The following is an 18,421-nucleotide window of genomic DNA, read 5'->3' as shown; positions in this document are numbered from 1 at the left end:
AATTTCTTTTATACCTCAAAAGAGATCAACTTAAGACACACACTATAGTAATATTGCCTCATTAACATAACAAAGAAAACCCATTCCCAAATGGAATTATAACCACAGGCATAGGGGTTAGGATTCACAGGACATATATTTTGGAGACACAATTCAAACCATAACATTCCACCCTTTGGGCCCACCAAAATTTGTGTCTTTCCCACATGCAAGACACATTCACCCCATCACATCATCCCAAAAATCTCATCTTCTGAATCATCTAAATTGAATATGGGTGAGACATTAGGTGTATTCCATCCTGGGGCAAAATTCTTCTCCATCTGTGAACCTATGAAATTTAGAATACAAGTTATCTGTTTCCAAATTACAATGGTGAAACAGGTACAGGGTAGATATTTCCATTACAAATGGGAGAAATTGGAGGGAAAGAAGGGATAACAGACAATAAGCAAGTCCAAAACTCAGCAGAAAAAAATACATTAGCTCTTAAGTTTGGAAAATAATTCTCTTTCTCTGGTACCATCTGGGCAATGGCCCTGCCCTCCAGATTCTGGGCGTTGGCCACACTCTGTGGATTCTGGGTGGAGTCCCCTCAGCCATGGGGTTCATCACCACCTTCCAGGCCCACTGGGATGGCACCTCTGCTCCGTTGGCTTTGGGTGGCCCCATTCTTAGTCTATCTTAGTGGTGACCCCCACCCTCCCTTGAAGGCCCCATTTATTCTTCTGCTCACTGGTACCTTTAGGTTCCATGGGTGGATTAATAAAAATTGGGTTGGATGAAGAGTATTACTTTCAGCAGAACTCATTTAACTACTCTGTGACTAAACATATTTTTCTGCATTATATCTCCAGACTGAATTGAATTATCCAGTTTCCAATTTCCTTGGATAATCTACTGGTGTTTAACAAGCTCTACATTGGCATTCCTTATATGGTATCTCAGATTCACAATTGAGCTGGTTAAACATTGTGAGCCCTGACAACTAACATTGCCTGTCTTCATAGTATCTATATCAGCTCCTTTGCTAAACCAATGTCTAGACCAATGTCTAGAAATGGTGGAAAGAGATAGAACTAAGGATGGTGAAGAATTAGAAAGAATCATGGAAAGAGAAACTTTTAAGTCATCGAACCTGTTGCTGTCAAGTCAGTTCCAACTCATAGTGACCATAAAGGACAGAGTAGAACTGCCCCATAGGGATTCCAAGGCTGTAACCTTTACTACGGAAGCAGACTGTCACAGCTTTCTCTCACGGAACAGCTGGCAGGTTCAAACCACCAGCCTTCGGATTAGCAGCTGAGTGCTTTAACTGCTGTGTACCAAGGCTTCTTTAAGTCATGGAAGGGGTAGGTAAATAGGAGGAATCCTGTTGATGTTAAAAGATATATGGATTAGACGGGAATTAATAATGAGTAAATAAACATCATCATAATTAATTCTCATAACAATAAGGTAGATATCATTATCTACTTTTGCAGATGAGGCAGTTAGGCTTACAGAGGTTCATTTTTGAGATGGCAGTTGTGCTAGGCAGAATTCTAAGATAGTCCCTGAGATTCTCCTGGAGGACACACCTTGGATAATCCCCTTCCTGTAAGTTGAGAAAGAACTGGTGACTATGATGGAGTATCACGACTGTGATTAGATTACTAGGAAAGGTGAAAGGATTTTGAAGATGTAATTAAGGTGCATGATCAGTTGGTTTTGAGGCAGTAATCAAAAGGGAGATCATCCTGGGTGCATCTGACCTAATTGCCTGAACCCTTAAAAGACGGGAGATGTCAGAGAGATTCTCTTGCTGATTTTGAAGAAGTAAGCTGCCATGTTATGAGAGGGCCACGTGCTTAGGACTTGAGGGTAGTCACTAGTTACTGAGAGCAACTCCTGGTGGCTATCCATCAATAAAATGGAGACTTCAGACCTACAACTAAAAAAAAAAAACTGAATAATACCAACAAGCAAGCCCAGAAGGGATCTGCAGCCTCAGCCAATATCTTGATTTTAGCCTATGAGATGCTGAGCGGAGAACCCACCTATGCCTGGCTGGACTTCTGAGCTATGGAAATATTACATTATAAATGGATGCTGTTTTAAGCCACTAAGTGTGTGGTATTTTTTTTACACAGTGATAAAAAACTGTTAACAGTAATGAAGGAGATAGATAGGTAAATCTATAGGTCGATAATTTTTGTTCCTTCAATTCAAGTTTCCTGAGGAAACAATGAAGTTTCTTCAGTAAAGTATTACAGACCTGGGTTTTTACATGTTCCTACTGAGAATCTAGGTGAGCAAGTATAATTTTCTTGTGTTTTCTCTCTACTGCCTTCTTTCACAGAGTCTTCTCATGATTTACACTTATATAACTGTCCTCCCCATGTTATCTTTTTTGGTGGAAGTGGTTGGAAATGAAGAAAAAAGAGGAATACCTGTGAGGATTGCCTTTAACTTTTCTTCCTTTTTTTTTTTTTAATAACCTCACTAGGAAAATTTTGTATTAGATTAAAGGCAAAAAAACGGAGGCAAATGAAAAAGAGTATTTGATCCAAAAATATTTCTAATTTTGACAGGCTCAAGAAATGCACCATTTGCCTGCTATGAAGAAATACAACCTCAGAGTGACAGGTTTGGGAACTGTGGTTTGACCAACAAAGTCAGATATAAATATTGCTCATGGAGGTATGTTATACAAATATGAAAGATACTTCTATTCTGAGTCCCCCCCCCTTAGTATATGTCATTCATTCCAGTGGTTTCAAGTACCACATGTATATGGGAGTGGATCTCATATAAAAATCTCCATCTCTGACATCTTGTACTGTAGGCTAAAATTTCTATCTTCTTTTTAAATATTTCTATGTGGGTGATAATCAGGCATCTAAATCCTCCTCCAAATCAAAACTCATTCAGTGCACCTTTCTTCTGCAAACTTGCAGATTTTTCTTTATAAAAATAATGTCACCATCTACTCGGTTGCTTGCCCAAGCTAAAGACTGCCCTGTGCCTATACAATGAAGTTCAATTTCCCTTGCATCTGAAGAGTCTGTTGTTTGATATTTTGGTAATTGGTTTATTTTAAATATTTATTAAGAACCTACTATGTGACAGACGGGAAACCCTGGTGGCGTAGTGGTTAAGAGCTATAGCTGCTAACCAAAAGGTTGGCAGTTTTAATCCACCAGGCACTTCCTGGAAACCCTGTGGGGCAGTTCAGCTCTGTCCTATAGGGTTGCTATAGGGTCGCTGTTTTTTATGGGCCAAACACTGGACTAGACACTAGTTAGCAAAACGTAAATGGCTCTTGCACCCGTGGAATTTGTAGACTGGTAAACATACCGTGTAGTTCTATGCTTACTTGAATTTTCTTATAATGGTTCTTTTGTTTAGGAATAGGTTACCATGCCTGTTGAAACTCTTTTAACATGTAAGCTTTAATTTAGGTGGCATCTTCTCTACGAAGTTTTCCCTAACTGCTAAGTTAGAATGTGTCCTCATCTTAAATCTCCACAGGGATTTGTTTATTTCATTTGTAGCATATTTAATGAGATTCATATCAAATTTAATATTAGACTATAAGATCCTTGAAGGTTGTTGTTAGTTGCTGTTGAGTTGGTTCCAATTCATAGCAACCCTATAGGACAGAGTGGAACTGCCCCATAGGGTTTCAAGGAGCAGCTGATGGATTTGTATTGCTGACCTTTTGGTTAGCAGCCAAACTCTTAACCGCTATGCCACTAGAAGTCAGAATTTACTCATCTTTCTCTTACTCTGCAAAATAAACGTTAAGAAAAAGCTTAATTGAATTGATTATTTAACAGTAAATATATCACCTGCATAGTGAATAAAATATTGCTAAAAACAAACAAATGAAAAAATCAAACCCGTTGCCACCAAGTGATTCCAATTCATAGCAACCCTATAGGATGAAGTAGAACTGCCCCATAGAGTTTCCAAGGAGCAGCTGGTGGATTTGAACGTGAGCCTTTTGGGTAGCAGCCGAGCACTTAACCACTGCACCACCAGTGCTCCAAAAGACCGTTAGTATCATTGAAAGATAAACTTGGAACAGTGGCTTCATATTTTCTTTTATATTTTACTTTAAATGTCAGTGTTAAAGCATTCTATTTAGGTGCATTGGCATAAATTGGGCATTATGCTTATTTTGTCAAAGAACTCAAATCTAAAGCATTCCTGATAAAGTCTAAGGTATAATAATCAGATTATTTTATTGTGTTTGCAGGAATCTTATATGTGGAAGATTAATTTGTACCTACCCTACTCGAATTCCTTTCCGTAAAGAAAATGTTGCTGTGATTTATGCTTTTGTGAGAAATGCTTTATGTGTAACTATAGACTTCAGATTACATTTATCAGTTCCAGATCCAATGGTGGTCCGAAGTGGCTCTCAGTGTGATACAGGAAGGGTAAATAATTTTAAACAAATTTTTAAAAACTAGTTTAATTCATTGGTTTAATAAATATTATCATTTAAGGATCAAATTTTAATTAATTTCTAGTGTTATGTAACCGTAAATATTTGGAGAAGGAGAAATTGAATAAACTTCCATTGTTCTCCAGATATTAAGAGGGAAACGAGAATGTTTGATCTCCTTCAGAGTTTCAATGTTGTAAGCAAGGAAACTCCCGTGTGTTTGGGTGCTGTAGTGGAGAAGGGAGAGATCTTGAGACTACAGTGTGACTGAGTACTCCATAGCATGGAAACTCGCTTTTGTTCTTGGAGAAGAAAGAAGGAATCCCCTTGGTAATATATGTCTGTTGTGACCCAGCGGGTAAGGAAGGGTACAATTTAGATCAGGCTGTTTAGAATCAAATCTTTATCTTTTATTTTTGACATTTTGCAAGTTACCTACCCAGTCTCAGTTACCTCAACTGAATGTAAGTGGGGATAATAATAACATTTACTCTACAGGGTGACTGTGAAGATTAAATGATGTAATATTAGATAGTGCTTCACACAGTGTCCAGCACATAGAAAGAGCTAAATATATGTTGGCTATGAGTTGGGATCAGCTTGATGGCAACTGATTCTGGTTATTATTATGAATCGTTACCATTATAATTTCTTATGTCTGAAACTGACCCAAACCTAGAGAAAACCTAGAGGGAACAAATTTACTCCAAAGTCTCATTTAATTTCTGAACAGATCTATGCTTGTGAGGAAATATAATACAAGTGTAAAGTGTAGGTTTTAAAGACAGATGCACAAAGATTTGGATTCTGACTCTGCCACTTACTTGCTTAGATGATTTTGGACAAGTTATTTAATAGAGTTAAGACTTAGTATGCTTATATCAGGAGGGATCATTTCCTGGAAGACAACATGCTTGGTAAAGTAGAGAGCCAGTGAAAAAGAGGAAGGCCCTCCACAAGATGAATTGGCAGTGGCTGCGACCATGGGCTCAAGCATAACAGTGATTGTGAGAATGGCTCAGGACCGGGCAGTGTTTCATTCTGTTGTACATAGGGTCGCTATGAGTCAGAACTGACTCAACGGCACCTAACAACAACAACAAAATGCTTATATGTGAAATATACATATGAATAAGTACTTCCTAGGTGGTGGAAATGGAGTACTAACTGAAAGGTTGGTGGTTCGTACCCACGCAGAGGCACTTCAGAAAAAAGACCTGCAATCTGCTTCTGAAAAGTAACAGCCTTGAAAACCCTATGGAACAGTTCTACTCTCATACATGGGGTTACCATGAGTTGGAATTGACTCGATGGGAACTGGCTTTTTTTTTTTTTTTGGATTTCCATCGATTTTATAGTTTTAACGAAGTTACTGTAGTAAAATGTATAGTCTCATTAATTATGGTTTCCCCTTTGTGTCTAGGAGTCATAAATGCCTCTTGAAGAAGGTATAGGACAGGGAGCTTAGCAGATACATTTAGGCCATGGAGCCAAAACAAAACAAAAAATTCAAAAGCCGACAGATAGTTTGATATTGCTCAGTAGGTAATTTAGTAAGAGTAAAATCTGTTTTATAATATGGACATTTCTTCTCAGAGATAATGTGTGAAAATAAATTTTGCCAGGTAGTTTTTAATGATACTATAAAATTATATATGATGAAACATTCTTCAAAATTTTGGTTTCTATAAGTTAGTGTACTTATGCAATAGGACTCTTCATCTCAATTTTAGCTGAGGTAGGCAGCCTATAGATACTACATCCCAAAAGGAGTTATTGGACATTACTGTCATGGCCAAGAATTAATGAGAAGACTCAACACATAAAAGGGTTAGATTGTTTGGATTTAAAAATAAGTTTGTAAGGCCATTTCTTTGGAAAGAGTTGTGCTGTGCTTTATGATCTAAAAAGAAATAATTCCTATGTATATATTATCTCATTTGTCATCACAACAAATCTCAAATGCTGTAGAAAAAGTATTGTCGTGTGTAAAAACTGCAGCTGAGGGAGGCTGAGACTGTATAAATAATGAAGTTGGGAATATATCCTTAGTCCTTTTATTACTGTAAAGTTGGAAGATTTTACACCTGGATTTTTAGTATATTCCATAACAGAATGATAGATATCACCTGTATATTTGAATAAACTGTTCTATTACTCTAATTTTTTTATTACTCTAATATTAGCTCACATTTTATGAAATCTTAACGTGTGCTTTGATTATATACAATTGATTTTCTGTCTTATCCCGAATTTAGCTGATATGTGCAATGAATGTAAGGTATTCTTTTACCTGTGCTCTCAGAAGTAGTTTTGTTAGATTTCAGATTATTGTAATAAAAAGTGACTCTTTGGTTATGATTTTATGATACAATTACTGATGGTAATGCTAAGATGGCTGGACCCCCCTGACTTCAAAACTTTTTTGTATGTGTTTTTCTTTAGATTTGTGTTGATGGTGAATGTGTAGAATCAAGGATACTCATGAATGAATCAAAAACTTGTTCAGAAAAGTGCAATGGAAATGGAGTAAGCAAGCACAGTGTATCCCCTTGTCACATCTATCTTGCACACTTTCCACACCATTCATCAATTTATTCAACATTTATTGAGTTCTTATTATGTACTGGGCCCTGTTGTATCTAGCTTCAGTTTGGAGCTGAACTGGGTTACTAAATTCAGTAGTCATAATTAGTTTTAGAGAATAATATGAATAAAATTAAATTGCTGATGACCTAAACAAATATACTATTACAGGTGAATACTTTTCAGAAGATGTTAAGTATTCCAATAAACACATTAACCTATTCATACTGGAAAGATAATTATGCCATAATTCTTGTGTCTGTGAACATATGGAGTTATAGAAAACTATTGATCCCTTTCTACAATTAAACAATTTCTTTGGGTCTCTGTTGCTATTGCTAGAGAGAACTGGGCAGAGATAAATTGAAAATTCATTAAAATGCTCTCATGAAAACAAAATGAAAATTGGGCTACTAAACTGTCAAAGAATTCTTCAATTTGGCTTTACATGGATTGCCTTTCAGAAAACTGATTTAAAATCAAAATTGCTGATATAAGATTTTATGGATTAGAATAATAATAAAAAATAAGATTGTGGTATATAATCAGCAAGTCAAAGTGCTCAGATTCAAATACAAGAGTAAAGCATCATTCAAATAAGAAACTTTTTTCTGTTGAAACCTTTCTTTGAGCAGTTATAAATTTAAAAATGCCAAGGTGTAAGTAAACAAGTGAGGCTGGCTTAATATAAAACCATGGACATTAAACTATTTGTGTCACCATTGAAACACCTACCTAGTTGCTTTATTGTAGTTTAATTTTTGAAATGTCTCTGTGTGTGATCATTAAGGTTGTGTGTCAATTTGGCTGGGCCATGATTCTCAGCAGCTTGGCAGTTATGATGTAGTTTGACAGTCATATGATGATGCGATCACTCACATAATGAGATTTGATATAATGTGATCACCTCCATGATGGGATTCGCTGTGAGTAGCCATTCAAAGGAAAGGGAGTTTCCTTGAGGGTGTGGCCTGCACTGAATGTAAGTGGACTTTCTGGCAAGGCCCATGGGCTTGTCTTGCACTGGATCTTGCAGCTGGCTCCTGTTCATCTGACTTCTGTTTCTTGGGACTTGAGCTAGCAGCTTAACTGCTGTCTTGTCTGCTGATCTTGGGATTTGTCAGTCTTTGCAGCCTATGAACCAGAGCTCTGATGTCTGACTTGCCAATCTTGGGTTCGTCAGCCCCTGCGGCTATGTGAATCAGGAGAAGTCTCCAGCCTGATCCACGTTCCAGCCTCTACAGCTGCATGAGCAATTTCCTTACTATAAATCTCTCTCTGTATATATTGAGCCCTGGTGGCACAATGGCTAAAGCACCCAGCTCCTAACTGAAAAGTTGGCAGTTCATCTCAACAGCCTCTCTGTGGGAGGAAGATGTGGCAGTCTGCTTCTGTAGATTTTAGCCTTGGAAACCCTATAGGGCAGTCATACTCTGTCCTATAGGGATGCTTTGAGTCAGAATTGACTCGATGGCAACAGGTTTGGGTTTTTTTTTGTGTATGTATATTTATATGCTTTACTGGTTTTGCTTCTTTAGAGAATTCAGCCTAAGACATTTGGTACCGAGAATGGTTCTAAAGAAACACACTTGCAAAGATAAGCTTTCTAAATTGGTTTCAAATCCTGTCAGTCTTAAAGATGTTGATGACGCTGCTTCCAGTAGTAAAGAGGGCACTGCTAATCCATGGTGTGAGGCGATGATACAAATACACAAAACATTACCACCAATAGATCAGGTATTGGTGAGAGGTGAGGCTCTGGGTGATTGCATGTTTGATACCTTTCTACCGTTTTGTCAGAATGAGAAGTATAAGCAAGTTACTTGGTTGGTCCTACTTTCACTACACAAGGTGGTGAAAGAAAGAGATGTGCTCAGGGCTTCAGAGTCAAAGCTCAAGTGCTGCATAAACAACCTCATACTTTCCACTTCTACCTTGAAAGAAAGCCTTATTTCTCGTAGTAACAGAGCTGATATTGCTGAAAACCAAACCCCAAGTCTTATCGTAAGAATGGCTGAATTACATGCCAACTCAATTCCCAACCTTGAGTGGTGTCTGAAGTTAAAGTGAGGGCACTGATTGGGAAGAAATGGGGTCCTGAAACTTGGGATGAGGACATACGGGCAAACAATCAGGAATCTGGGGACACTGAGTCACTAAATTCCATTGAATCACTCCTGCCAATAGAACCAGCTCTCCTACCCTCTTCTGAAGAGATTACTCCGCTAATCCACCCTCCCCAGTAATACCATTAGGCTTTCCACCCCCATGTAATGAGATTAACCCAGACTTTGTCTGAATCATTGCCTAGGGCATCGCCTGAGGCACATGCCTTGTAAGACAATGCTGAATGTTTTCAAAGCACATCCCCACCACCCATTTTGGCTTCTAGAACTATAACTAAAGTCCCAGAGAGCCACAAAGGTGAAATACAAAGTGTGACCCAGGAGGAGGTACATCACACTCCCAAAATAACTTCTTGACTTTTCTAATATACACAAACAGAAACCTGGGGAGTATTTGTAGAAACGGCAGTTAAGGGTGTGGAATAATGGTGCAAAGAACATAAAGATGGATCAGCCTGAGTTTATTGATATTGGCCCACTAAGCACAGATTCTCCATTCAGTGTTTCAGCTCAAGAGGTTAGGAAAGAATCTAATAGTTTATTTGGGTGGATCACTGAAGCATGGATTATATGGTAGCCTACAGTAAATCAAGTTGAAGTGTACCAGACCTGCCTTGGTATACTGTAGAAGAAGGTATCCAAAGGCTTAGGGAAATTGGCATGCTAGAGTGAATTTATCAGGCTAGACCCACAGACCCAAACATGGAGTGCCCAAAGGACACACATTTTATCACAACTGTGAGGAACAAATTTGTGAAGGGATACCTAGCATCTTTGAAGTCTGCTGTGATTGCTATTTTATGTAAGTCAGATTTGACAGAGGAAACTACCCTAACTAAGTTAAGACATGTAACTACAGTGGATCCCATGGTAGTAGGGGCCAAGTGGCAACACTCGATTGACAAAGACGAGGTAGGCATGGTTACCATAATGGGCAGTGGAGTCAAAGCAATAATCAGAATAGACTGACTTGTATGGACTTATGGCATTGGCTACTTAGTCATGGTGTTCATAGGAGTGAAATAGATAGGAAGTCTACTATTTACTTGATCTGCACAAGTGGAAGAATTCTAGGTCAAGTGAACAGCAGTCTAACTTGAATCACCAGAATAGGGAGTCATGTTCCCTCAAACAAATCCCAGACTTGAGCGAGTTCACAGACCCACAACCCGTTGAATGAAGGGGAGTTTGGGTCCCCTTGCGGAAGGACTGTAATACATTGCCAAAAACTTATACTGGTACTTTTTCTTCCAACCTTCCCAAAGGAATCTATGGCCTTTTATGAGAGTGACTGTTCACTGGGGAAAAGAAAATAATCAGGCTTTTTGGGGATTACTGGATACTGGCTCTGAACTGACACTAATTCCAGAAGAACCAGAATGTCACTGTGGCCTTCCAGTCAGCGTTGGGGCATATGGAGGTCAGCTTATTAATGGAGTCCTAGCTCATGTCCATCTCACAGTAGGTCTCTGTACCCATCCTGTAGTGATTTACCAAGTTCCAGAATGCATAATCAGAATAGGTATACTCAGCAACTGGTGCAAGCCCCACACTGGATCCCTGACAAGTGGAGCAAGGGCCATTATGGCAGGAAAAGCCAAGTGGAAGCCATTAGAACTGCCCCTTTCTAGGAAAATAGTAAACCAAAAGCAAATATCACGTTCCTGGAGGAATTGCAGGGATTACTGCCACCATCGGGGACTTGAAGGAAGCAGGGGTGGCGTTTTCCACTACATCCCCGTTCACCTCACCTATTTGGCCTGTGCAAAAAACAGATGGATCTTGGAGAATGACAGTGAATTATCAAAAACTTAACTAGGTGGTGACTCCAATTTCAGTTACAGTTCCAGATATGCTTTCATTGCTTGAACAAATTAATACATCTCCTGGTACTTGGTATGCAGCTACTGATCTGGCTAATGCCTTTTTCTCCATACCTGTTTCAAAGGATCACCAGAAGCAGTTTACCTTCAGCTGGCAAGGCCAGCAATACACCTTTACTTGCCCACCTCAGAGCTACATCAATTCTCCAGCCCTATGTCATAATTATTTCACAGGGATCTTGATTGCCTTTCCCTTTCATAATACGTCACACTGGTCCATTACGTTGATGACATTATGCTGATTGAACCTAGTAAGGAAGAAGCGTCAATGACTCCGGACTTATTTGTAAAACATTTCCATGCTAAAGGGTGGAAAATTAATCCAACAAAAATTCTGGTGCCTTCCACTTCAGTGAAATTTCTAGAATTCCAGTGGTGTGGGGCATGTTGAGATATTCCTTCTAAAGAGAAGGATAAGCTATTGCATCTGGCCCCTCCCACAACTAAAAAGGAGGCACAGAGCGTAGTGGGCTGCTTTGAATTTTGGAGGCAACATATTCCCCATTTGGGTGTACTTCTCTGGCCTATTTATAAAGTGACTCAAAAAGCTGCTAGTTTTGAGTGGGGCCCAGAACAAGAAAAGGCTCTGCAACAGATTCAGGCTGCCGTGCAAGCAGCTCTGCCATTTGGGCCATATGATCTGGCTGATCCAATGGCGTTTCAAGTGTTATCTGGAGTTTTTGGCAGGCCCCTGTTGGTGAATCACAGTGCAGACCCCTAGGATTTTGTAACAATGCCCTGCCAACCTCCGCAGATAACTAATCCCCTTTTGAGAAACACCTTTTGGCTTGTTACTGGGCCTTCGTACAGACTGAACACTTAACTATGGCCACCAAGACAGCGTGCAGCTTGATCTGCCCGTCATGAACTGAATATTGTCTGACCCACAAAGCCATAAAGTTGCATGCACACAGAAGCGCTCCATCATTAAATGAAAGTGATATGTACGAGATTGGCCCCAAGCAGGACCTGAAGGTACCAGTAAGTGGCATGAGGAAGTGGCTCAAATGTCCGTGGTCTCCACTCTTGTCACATTACCTTCTGTCTCCCAATCTGTACCTATGGCCTCATGGGGAGTTCCTAATGATCAGTTGATTAAAGAAGAGAAAACTCATGCCTGGTTTACAGATGGTTCTGCACAATATGCAGGCACCACTGGAAAGTGAACAGCTGCAGCACTACAGCCCCTTTCTGGGACCTCCCTCAAGGACAGTGGTGAAGAGAAATCCTCCCAATGGGCAGATCTTTGAGCAGTGCATCTGGTTGTTCGCTTTGCTTGGAAAGAGAAATGGCCAGATGTGCGACTGTATACTGATTCATGGGCTGTGGCCAATTGTTTGGCTGGATGGTCAGGGACTTGGAAGGAACAAGATTTGGAAAATTGGAGACAAGGAAGTATGGGGAAGAGGTGTGTGGATAGACCTCTCTGAATGGGCCAAAGGAGTGAAGATATTTGTCTCACGTGAATGCTCACCAAAGGGCAGCATTTGGCAGATGAGGATCTTAACAATCAAGTAGATAGGATGATGGGTTCTGTGGAAATCAGTCATCTTCTTTCCCCAGCCACTCCTGTAATTGTCCAATGGGCTCATGAACAAAGTGGCCATGGTGGCAGGAATGGAGGTTATACAGGGGTTCAGCAACATGGACTTCTACTCACTAAGGCCGACTTGGCTCCAGGCACTGCTGAGTGCCCAATCTTCCAGCAGTAGGGACCAACACTGAGGCCCCAATATGGCACAATTCCTTGAGGTGATCAGCCAGTAACCTGGTGTAAGGTTGATTACATTGGACTGCTTCCAGCATGGAAAGTGCAGCATTTTGTTCTTACTGGAATAGACACTTATCCTGGATATGGATTTGCCTTCCCTACATGCAATGCTTCTGCCAAAACTACCATCCATGGACTTACAGAAAGTCTTATCCACCATCATGGTATCCCATACAGCATTGCTTCAGATCAAGGAACTCACTTCACAGCAAATAAAGTGCAGCAGTGGGCCATGCTCATGGAATTAACCGGCCTTACCATGTTCCCCATCATCTTGAAGCAGCTGCCTTGGTAGAACGATGGAATGACCTTCTAAAGACACAATTATGGCACCAGGAAGGTGGCAATACCTTGTAGGGTTGGGGCAGTCTTCTCCAGGAGGCTGTATATGCTCTAAAACAGCATCTAATATGGGGTGCTGTTTCTCCCACTGCCATGATTCACAGGTCCAGGAATCAAGGGGTAGATATGGGAGTGGCACCACTCACTATTACCTCTAGTGACTCATTCACAAAATTTTTGCTTCCTGTCCTCGCAACCTTATGCTCTGTGGATCTAGAGGTCTCAGTTCCAAAGGGAGGAATGCTCCTACCAAGAGACACATCGCTGATTCCATTGAACTGAAAGTTAAGAACGCCACCTGGCCACTTTGGGCTTCATATGCCTCTGGATCAACAGGCAAAGAAGGGAGTTACCATATTGGCTGGTGTGATTGATCCTGATTATCAAGAGGAAATCGGACTGGTATTACATAATGGAGGTAAAGAAGAGTATGTCTGGAATGCGGGAGATCCCTTAGTTTGTCTCTTAGTACTGCCATGTCCTGTGATTAAAGTCAATGGAAAACCATAGCAACCCAATTCCTTCATGACTACTAATGTCCTAGACCCCTCAGGAATGAAGTTTTGGGTCACCTCACCAGGCAAAGAACCATGACCAGCTGAGATGCTTGCTGAGAGCAAAGGTAATACAGAATGAATGGTGGAAGAAGGTAGTTCTAAATACCAGTTATGACCACGAGACCAGTTGCAGAAACGGGGACTGTAATTGTTATGAGTATTTCTGCCTTGTATGTGTGTGTCAAATATTTTTGTTTTCTTCACGTATAAATGTGTGTTTGTTGTACCATGTTAGGAGCAAGTATGACTTTATAATTATCTTTATCCAGAAATTATGTATGGTTTAAGGAGCTGTGCATAGGTGCCAAGTTGACAGGGGTGGACTGTGATCATCAAGGTTGTGTGTCAGCTTGGCTATGCCATGATTCTTAGTGATTTGGCAGGTATGATATAGTTTGGCAGTCGTATGATGATGTGATCATTCCCATGATGAGATCTGATATAATGTGATCACCTCCATGATGGGATCTTCCGTGAGTAGCCAATGAATTGAAAGGAATTTTCATTGCGGGTGTGGTCTGCATCGAATATAAGTGGAGTTTCTGGCAAGGCTTATGGGCTTTTGCTCACACTGGACGCTGCAGCTGGCTCCTGTTCATCTGACCTCTGGGTCTTGGGACTTGAGCTAGCAGCTTACCAGCCATCTTGCCTGCCGATCTTGGGATTTGTTGGTCTTTACAGCCTGTGAGCCAGAGCCCTGCTGTCTAACTTACCAGTCTTGGGTTCACCAGCCCTCGCAGCTACGTGAATCAGGAGAAGCCTCCAGCCTGATCCACGTTCCAGTCTCTACAACTGCATGAGCCATTTCCTTAATATAAATCTCTCTCTCTATATATTTACACACTTTACTGGTTTTGCTTCTCTAGAGAACCCAGCCTAAGATACTGTATGTGTACAGTATGTATAGCGCAGCCCTGCTGGCACAATGGTTAAGAGCTACAGCTGCTAACCAAAAAGTCAGCAGTTCGAATCCACTAGCTGCTCCTTGGAAACTCCATGGAGCAGTTCTACTCTGTCCTATAGTGTTGCTAAGAGTCAGAATTTACTCGACTTTGATGGGTTTTATGTATGTATCTGTATATATATATATACGTGCATATATATATATATATCCATAACCATGTTAACAACCCACCATCTACCATTACTCCTTAGTTTATTCTAAGCTCACTTAATCATGTGCAGACATATTACATGTACACTATATTCATTGATATATCCCAAGAGTCTTCAAATTTGGTCATCAGACTTGGCCCAGACAATTTTGGCATCAATATAAATAATGATATTAATGGATTGTGACTTATTTAACACAATAAAATATGTAATATTTTACTAAATAATAAATGAGCATATTTTAATAAATCAAAAATAGCAAATGGCATTTGTAGTAATGTCATTTACTATGTTACTGATAATAATAAATAGAAAAAAGGGAGAACTCTTCCTTATAGTATCATCAATATAGAAGAAACGATGGAGTTAAATAATTATCAATGGATGCTAAAACTAGTGGGTGAAAGTTTTATGAGGACCAGGATATTTACATAATCTTAAAATTATCTCCCCACAAATTGTTTATTACTTACAAATGGAAACATAACGACTTCACAGTGGAAAACTTGGAAGACGGCACTTTAACCAAGTAATCAAAAGTTACATGTTCAGACACACTGGCATATCACGTGCCTCCTGAGAAGGTCATCACTTCTGTGACATATTTAGGGGTAAAAGTGCACACATGCACACACACATATACACACACAACAGCCTAGGGGAGGGGAAAGTCTTAATTTGTAGGTGTAAATACTTCAAGCTACCAACCTGATATCACAACGTGGACACAGGAAGAGATGTGCATAATCCCCTCCAGGGGCTGGTGCTAGCTGGCTCTGGCACAACACTGGGAGGGCCTTATTTTCGTTAGAAATTAATTACATGTTTTTGAAATTGCATGCTAAAATTGTTAGTAAATATTTGAAGGTGTTAAGCTTTTTTTAAAATTGTACTTTAGATGAAAGTTTACAGAGCAAATTAGTTTCTCATTAAACAATTAATACATACATTGTTTTGTGACATTGGTCGCCAATCCCATGGCGTGTCAACACTCTCCTCTTGTTGACCTTCAGTTGCCCATTACCAGGTTTCCTGTCCCCTCCTGCCTTCTCGCCCCTGGGTTGGTGTGTCCATTTAGTCTCGTTTTGTTTTATGGGCCTGTCTTATCTTTGGCTGACAGGTGAACCTCAGGAGTGACTTCAGTCCTGTGTTAAAAGGGTGTCTGTCCGGGGGCCATACTCTTGGGGTTTCTCCAGTCTCTGTTAGACCAGTAAGTCTGTTATTTTTTTTGTGTGTGTGTGAGTTAGAATTTTGTTTTACATTTTTCTCCAGCGTTATCCAGGACCCCCTATTGTGATCCCTGTTAGAGCAGTTCGTGGTGGTAGCCAGGCACCATCTAGTTGTACTGGACTCAGTCTGGTGGAGGCTGTACTAGCTGTGGCCCATGAGGTGTTAAACTCTCTTAATGGAAATACTGTGAGCCTCACTGTATAGCTTCTTTTTTGCTGTTTTTTCTTTTTTAGGCTTTAAGAAACCAAGCGTTTGATTTGTAGATTTACCTTACCAAATATATCACATCAGCAAAATTAAACTAGGTGAATCTGCAAAAGTAAGCTTGGTGATCCATCTGATCGTTTCATGTTTTATGAAAAAAATATTTTTAAACGACCATTTAATTGTGTTTTAAATGATCCTAGGTGTGCAATTCCAAACAGATGTGCCACTGTTTTGAGGGCTTTAATCCTCCAGATTGCCAAACTCGTGCCAAAGTTGCTGCTAGATTGCATGGGAAACAAGGCAAGTTTCTCCTCTTTTTGTATCCATTTAATAAATTTCTCAAGTTGCTTATCTTCACTAAAACAAATTGAGATTTTTGCCATTTAAAAAGGGACTGATATTTGTAATTAAAAGATAACCAGGCTTCTCTCAAGGAATGGAAGCTGAATATGCTCTCTTGTCTTGCTCCCTTTTCCAGTCTTAAACACTCAAATGTGATTGAAGCTGAGAGTACTTTTTCAAATTTTAAAATTTTACTGCTATCATTGACTTTCTCCTTTAAAATATCTTTCAACCTTTTCCCCTTTTATGATTGAGCCCGTGAACTCAGCTCCGCACATAAATTTACTGAGCATCTACTCTGTGTCTAGCAGTGTTAAGTGTTTTTGCTGCAGAAAAAGAAAGGAAATAAAAGACAAGCCTTTACTCTGAAGGTGTTGGCAGCTTAAATGAGAGAAATTGATATAAGTTGCTGCTAAAGAGATGACAAAGGAATGTTAACACCATGTTCTGTTTGTTCATCATGACTTTAGCTTCTGTCATACACTTATTGATTTAGCAAATATTTATTGAATGATGAATACATGTCAGGCACTGATCTAGGCATTGGTGAGGTTGAATTGACTCTAACTTATGGGGATCCTATGTGTGTAAGAGTAGAACTAAGTTCCATAGAGTTTTCAGTAGCTGATTTTTCTAAAGTGGATTGCCATGCCTTTTCTCTGAGGCACCACTGGGTGGACTCAACCTCCAATCCTTTGGTTAGCAGCCGAGCATGTTAACTGTTTGCGCCACACAAATGCAGTGAGTCAAACAAAATCCGTCTCCTCATGAAGCTTAGAAAATATGTTTTAGCTCTATATACCAATGCTAACAAATGGTATAATTAGGGTTAGGAATCAAGTCTCCTGATTTTTATGCCAGTGCCCTTTTAGAAGCCCTGCAGTGACTCCATATATAAAAATAAATCCCTAATATCAAAAGCAAGCATCCTAACAAAGAAAAACAGGATATACACAAATACAGTGAAATCCTATGATAATGTGCTCTGTAACAATGAAAATTTGGGTAACCTTGCAATTATGTGATCCAACATTATCACTGAATTTTTTTAACTCCATTTACAGCATTATTGTCGGATTTTGCCGTGGGTGTTGTATGATGTACTTTGGGTAAGTGGCATGACCTTTCTGTAACTTAGTTTCCATGCTTTTAGAATGAGAGATTAGAGAGAGAGTCCCCCAAATTATGATTCTATTATTATTTTCTCACATTTCTTGAATAACGACAAAAATTAAGAGCATTGTACTTAATTTGCTCCAAGTTGAAAGTAAAAATAGAAGGCCTATTTATTATTTTTTTCTGACTTTTTAATATATTTTTATTTTTAGGCTTAATCATGGAAAGAGTTTTTAGGAAGATTGAAAAGAACAGATGGCTTCTAGGTGTCTACCTTTCTGTACCCATTCTCATCATAGCAACCATAATAGCTGTGAAATGGAATAGTTTGAAAAGTCGGTTCACAAAGGAAGAGGAGGCACCAAATAACGAGTAAGTTGAATTGGTGTTCTGAAGTTACCTTAAGTACCATTTTCAACCTTGTATGTAAGGCAATAACATGAGTAGCAACGGTATTTTATATTACAGGAATTTTTAGTACTCCATCAGTGTCTTATTTAATTATGTGAAATGGTTGCTAATATCCTGTTTAAAGGTGTAAAAATTTGGGAGTGTAGTTTAAATCACTTGTCAAAGTCACTGCCCTGATAATTGAGAGAGAAGAACTCAAATGTACCCACATCTCTTCCTTTCAAATACCTTCCTGTTTCTCAGCGTGTGATCTATGAGTCATCTTCAGAAGTACTAGAAATATTTATTAAAAATGCAGA

The 18,421-nt window shown here is 39.5% G+C and overlaps 2 protein-coding genes across 2 annotated transcripts in view; both read left to right on the top strand.

The window, feature by feature from the left end:
* Positions 1 to 18,087, top strand: part of ADAM32 (ADAM metallopeptidase domain 32) — a 152,739-nt gene extending 134,652 nt beyond the window's left edge. Inside the window, exons 13-17 of the mRNA XM_064271941.1 lie at positions 2,574 to 2,682; positions 4,244 to 4,427; positions 6,881 to 6,964; positions 16,454 to 16,553; positions 17,924 to 18,087. Coding sequence (XP_064128011.1) covers positions 2,574 to 2,682; positions 4,244 to 4,427; positions 6,881 to 6,964; positions 16,454 to 16,553; positions 17,924 to 18,087 — 641 coding nt within the window. The remainder of the gene's footprint in view (positions 1 to 2,573; positions 2,683 to 4,243; positions 4,428 to 6,880; positions 6,965 to 16,453; positions 16,554 to 17,923) is intronic.
* The window catches only part of LOC100673384 (disintegrin and metalloproteinase domain-containing protein 5-like), a 57,485-nt gene continuing 55,616 nt past the window's right edge, over positions 16,553 to 18,421 (top strand). The window contains exons 1-2 of the mRNA XM_023550934.2: positions 16,553 to 17,704; positions 17,924 to 18,083. The gene's annotated coding sequence lies outside the window, so the exon portion shown is untranslated. The remainder of the gene's footprint in view (positions 17,705 to 17,923; positions 18,084 to 18,421) is intronic.

This window comes from Loxodonta africana, chromosome 19 (assembly GCF_030014295.1).
Source record: "Loxodonta africana isolate mLoxAfr1 chromosome 19, mLoxAfr1.hap2, whole genome shotgun sequence".
NCBI classification, from domain to species: Eukaryota; Metazoa; Chordata; class Mammalia; order Proboscidea; family Elephantidae; genus Loxodonta; species Loxodonta africana.
This window is presented reverse-complemented; position numbering and strand designations above follow the sequence as displayed.